Consider the following 4936-nt stretch of genomic DNA (forward strand, 5'->3'; position numbering starts at 1 on the left):
GTTCAACCAGAGTCACTGCTTGATGAGCAGTAAAGACTCAAAAGATCCCTGCTTTATGAAACTTCTCTAGTCAGGAACAAAATCATGATTTCCATGGAACTATTCTCCTCACATATACTCACACAAACACCTATGTACACACTCAAATACACACACACACACACAGAATTTCATTTTCTCTCTTTTAAACTTAGAATCTGTTATGGAGATAATGGACCCTGGAAATCACTCTACAGTGACTGAGTTCATCCTTGCTGGGCTAACAGAGAAACCAGAACTCCAGCTGCCCCTTTTCTTCCTCTTCCTAGGAATCTATGTGGTCACTGTGGTGGGGAACCTGGGCATGACCACGCTGATAGGGCTCAGCGCTCACTTGCACACCCCCATGTACTACTTCCTCAGTAGCTTGTCCTTCATAGATCTCTGCCATTCCACTGTCATTAACCCCAAAATGTTGGTGAACTTTGTGACAGAGATGAATATCATCTCCTACCCTGAATGCATGACTCAGCTCTATTTCTTTAGCATTTTTGCTATTGCAGAGTGTCACATGCTGGCTGCAATGGCTTATGACCGCTATGCTGCCATCTGTAATCCCCTGCTTTACAATGTCATCATGTCTTCTCACTTCTGCTTCTGGCTCACAGTAGGAGTTTATAGTTTGGGCATCATTGGATCTACAATCCACACAAGCTTCACGATGAGACTCCTTTTCTGCAAGAGCAATGTGGTTAACCATTATTTCTGTGATCTCTTCCCACTCTTGGAGCTGTCCTGTTCCAGCATCTACATCAATGAATTACTGGTCCTAGTCTTGAGTGCATTTAACATCCTGACTCCTGCCTTAACTATCCTTGCCTCCTATGTCTTCATCCTCTCCAGCATCCTCCACATCCGCTCCACTGAGGGCAGGTCCAAAGCCTTCAGCACCTGCAGCTCTCACATCACAGCTGTGGCTGTCTTCTATGGATCTGCTGCCTTCATGTACCTGCAGCCATCATCTGTGAGCTCCATGGACCAAGGGAAAGTGTCCTCCGTGTTTTATACCACCATTGTGCCCATGCTGAACCCCCTCATCTATAGCCTGCGGAATAAAGATGTCAAATTTGCCCTGAAGAAAATTCTGGAGAGTAGAAAGTCTTCATGAATAGAATCAGTATCATGATGTCATGTCAGAAACAGTTCTTTAATTTGCTAGTATATGTAACATGTTAAGTTTATTGTTCAAATGTTTGGAAATTCAATGACACTCTCCCATATAACACATCTCCTAAATTCTGCTCCAGGCCACTACTTTGAAGCTTATTGGAATGATTATGAGTGGAGAAATACTAAGAATAAAATCAAAGTCTCTTGAGTATGAAAGGAGCCTTAGTTTTATTTTTAATGATAACATAAATAATAAGAACGATGATGATGACGAAGATAATAATTGTAACATATGTTATTGAGAGTTTATGAAATATCAACAAGTGCGCCCAGCACTTTAAGTGAATAACCTTATTTAATATTTACAGTATTCTCTCAGGGAAGGCCCTAGTATTATTTCCCCTTGAAAAATGAGGAAATAGAAGTTTATTTAGTTTGGTTAATTGCCCTGGTCCCAAACATAATAAATGATCAGCCTGAAAAATTGACTCCAGAACCCACAATTTTATTCAGAGTAGTACTTTGGTCCTAGGTGCCTGTAGATAGGTCTAAGACATCCTGAGAATTTCCTTCTATACATACATCATTCCCAGTTCCCTATGTGACTGATGCTTTCCTAGAATTTCAATGCTATTTTTTTTAACGACAAATAATCATGTTTATTCAAGGAGAAGGAAAATGTGAGTGACAGCCATAATGATTCATCGTATTCATCATGTTCTCTACATTAATTGAAATTTAAAATAAAGAGTAGCTGAGCTTTGCTTATTGGCTGGAAGGTTGGGCAACTGCAGAGCTTAGATTTTTGCCTATTGTTGTAATAGAATCACAGAATCTCAATGCTGGGATGGCCCCTGGATGGCAGCTCTGTCATTTAGGCCAATGGTCACTGAGCGGGGAGCTCATGGAGGGAAAAGCTTCAGAGACCTCTCAGAGGTTTGGTTCAAGCTTCATTTAAAAATATTTGTACACCTGGGACTTAAAAAAAATTACACATACATCCAGAGGGACAATATGCCAAAGTTAACACATGGAAACCATGCAATAATGCGTGCTATAGGTTAACACAATAATCAGAGCTGCAGAATAAAAATAGTTACCAGTTACTATGTGCTTATTATTCACTAGGAACACCCTAATTGACTAATAGACACTTGACTGACAGTCAAATAAATATTTGACTACTTATTTGATTATTTAATCATAAGTCATTTAATAGTAGCTTCCTCCTCTTGTTTTTATGATGAATAAATGAAAAGATATACATAAACTCTTAAGTATAGTACTTGGCACATGGTAAGCATTTACAATATATTAGCTATTATTAATTCTTATAAACATTCCTGTAAGGGCTCCTTCTACCCCTATTACACTACATGTAATTCGCTGTAGCATGTTTTAACCTTAATATCTATCTGGGGGTGTTAATTGATGTTTTCAGTTCCTAAATGAAAATGTATAATCCAGCGGGGTTAGTTAGTATGTTAAAGATTCTAATTCAAAACCCAAACTCCACTGTTATTATTTCTGATCAACACCAGAAGGCTTTTAATTATCATAATGGATGTTAGAAATGACATTTCGTTGGAGAATTGAACAGTGTTCAAGAATGAGTGATCCGGCAAAATCTGACAAGGCACTGCTGCCCTTGAATGAATAGGAAACGAGAACCTAGCTAGCCCAGGGGCACCTGGGTGTCTTAGGTGGTTTAGCTCCGACTCTTGGTTTTGGCTCAGGTCATGATCTCATGGGTCCTGGAACTGAGTCCTGCTTAGGACTCTGCACTCAGCAGGGAGTCTTTTTTTTTTTAATTTTTTATTTTTTCAGCGTAACAGTATTCATTATTTTTGCAACAATGGCCATGGTCGCCAAACTGTGGAAAGAACCAAGATGCACTTCAATGGACGAATGGATAAGGAAGATGTGGTCCATATACACTATGGAGTATTATGCCTCTATCAGAAAGGATGAATACCCAACTTTTGTAGCAACATGGACGGGACTGGAAGAGATTATGCTGAGTGAAATAAGTCAAGTAGAGAGAGTCAATTATCATATGGTTTCATTTATTTGTGGAGCATAACAAATAGCATGGAGGACAAGGGGAGATGGAGAGGAGAAGCGAGTTGAGGGAAATTGGAAGGGGAGGTGAACCATGAGAGACTATGGACTCTGAAAAACAATCTGAGGGTTTTGAAGGGGCGGGGTGGGAGGTTCGGGGATCCAGGTGGTGGGTATTGGAGAGGGCACGGATTACAAAAATAATCAATGCTATTTTCACTTTTATTTCATTTACTACAATGAAAACAATCAAAATCTTTCAAACCTGTATTGATCAAGCCAGAAAATAGCAAATATGGAGACTCATTGTAGAATCTCATTCTCATCATAGAGTTTCAAGTTATTACACTTGAGGACAACATTTTTTTTAATAAAAGCAGTGCAAACAACTTTGTCTTATCTTTATACCAGTGATGCTGCAGCTGAGTATGAAGTAAATGCTACAGAAGCCAAATATCTTGCTCAGTTATGTCGTTTTCGGGCGGTTCCTGCTCTTTCGCCCAATAATTGAGAAAGAGTTGCCATTTCATGTCAGCTTTTTCTTTGAAACATCTTTTCTGTCCTTCCATATTTTTTTCTTCTGTTTTTGGGCCTTGAACATCTTGCAGGGATGGATTTACATAATATTCTTGAACACTCAGTTGTCCTTTGTCTCTTCCCAGTTCAAACCCTCCACCTCATTGTTGTCAGGTCAATGGCCTGTGTGCTGATAGAATGAGTTGCAGTGTTTACCTATACTTTCAAAATCTAGGACAGAAAGATATATCTTTACCACCTTTGTATTCCATTATCTGTTCATTCAGTGATGTCAAGCATTCGTTTTCAAAAAGTCCTCACAGTTTTTATTTGACTTTTTCATCAGTCAAAAAAAAAAAAGTGGAAGGGAAAAATCACTAAAATAGCTACATTTGCAGCTCCTGTCTTTTTTTTTTTTAAAGATTTTATTTATTTATTTGAGAGAGAGACAGTGAGAGAGAGAGCATGAGCTAGGAGAAGGTCAGAGAGAGAAGCAGACTCCCCGTGGAGCTGGGAGCCTGATGCGGGACTCGATCCCAGGACTCCAGGATCATGACCTGAGCCGAAGGCAGTCGTCCAACCAACTGAGCCACCCAGGCGTCCCTTGCAGCTCCTGTCTTATGCATGAGTCCTAGTCCAGTGCTCTGCCCAACAGACACAAATGGGCTCACGCAGGACAAACAAAAAGAGTCCTGGTCCCTTGAATTACTGGAGCGACAGCTCCTATATAAAATACAGATTAAATGAAAGGTAATGGTCTCTTCAAGAAAGAGGGAAAAAACCTCTACAGACCAGAAGATCATGTCATATTTTGGGTAATATGTAAAGCTACTAAAAGAGAGAAGTAGACAGAGGACATCTCATGAATCACCTCTGGATCACTACAAGACAACACTCTTTATTTTTAAAAAATTTTAAAAGATTTTTATTTATTTATATCAGATAGAGAGAGAGAGAGAGCACAAGTGGTGTGGGGGGGGGTGGGCAAAGGGAGAGGAAGAAGCAGACTACCCACTGAGCAGGGAGCTTGATGCGGGGCTCCATCTCAGGACTCAGGGATCATGACCTGAGCTGAAGTCAGAAGCTTAACCAACTGAGCCACTCAGGATCCCTCATCACTTCTTATTTTAGTGATGGGAGCTGCTAAATGTTTTTATTTTATTTTATTTTAAATATTTTATTTATTTAACAGAGATCACAAGTAGGCAGA

General features: G+C 39.7%; 1 protein-coding gene across 1 annotated transcript; it reads left to right on the plus strand.

The window, feature by feature from the left end:
• Positions 1-202: 202 nt before the first annotated feature.
• Positions 203-1147, plus strand: LOC125078723 (putative olfactory receptor 8G3). Its single transcript, XM_047691795.1, has one exon. The coding sequence runs from the start codon at positions 203-205 to the stop codon at positions 1145-1147; it is 945 nt and encodes a 314-aa protein (XP_047547751.1).
• Positions 1148-4936: the final 3789 nt, after the last annotated feature.

The sequence above is a fragment of the Lutra lutra genome, chromosome 10, assembly GCF_902655055.1.
Source record: "Lutra lutra chromosome 10, mLutLut1.2, whole genome shotgun sequence".
NCBI lineage: Eukaryota > Metazoa > Chordata > Mammalia > Carnivora > Mustelidae > Lutra > Lutra lutra.

Coding starts and splice junctions, on each gene's coding strand:
- LOC125078723 (XM_047691795.1), top strand. CDS start 203: ATGGAGATAATGGACCCTGGAAATCACTCTACAGTGACTGAGTTCATC.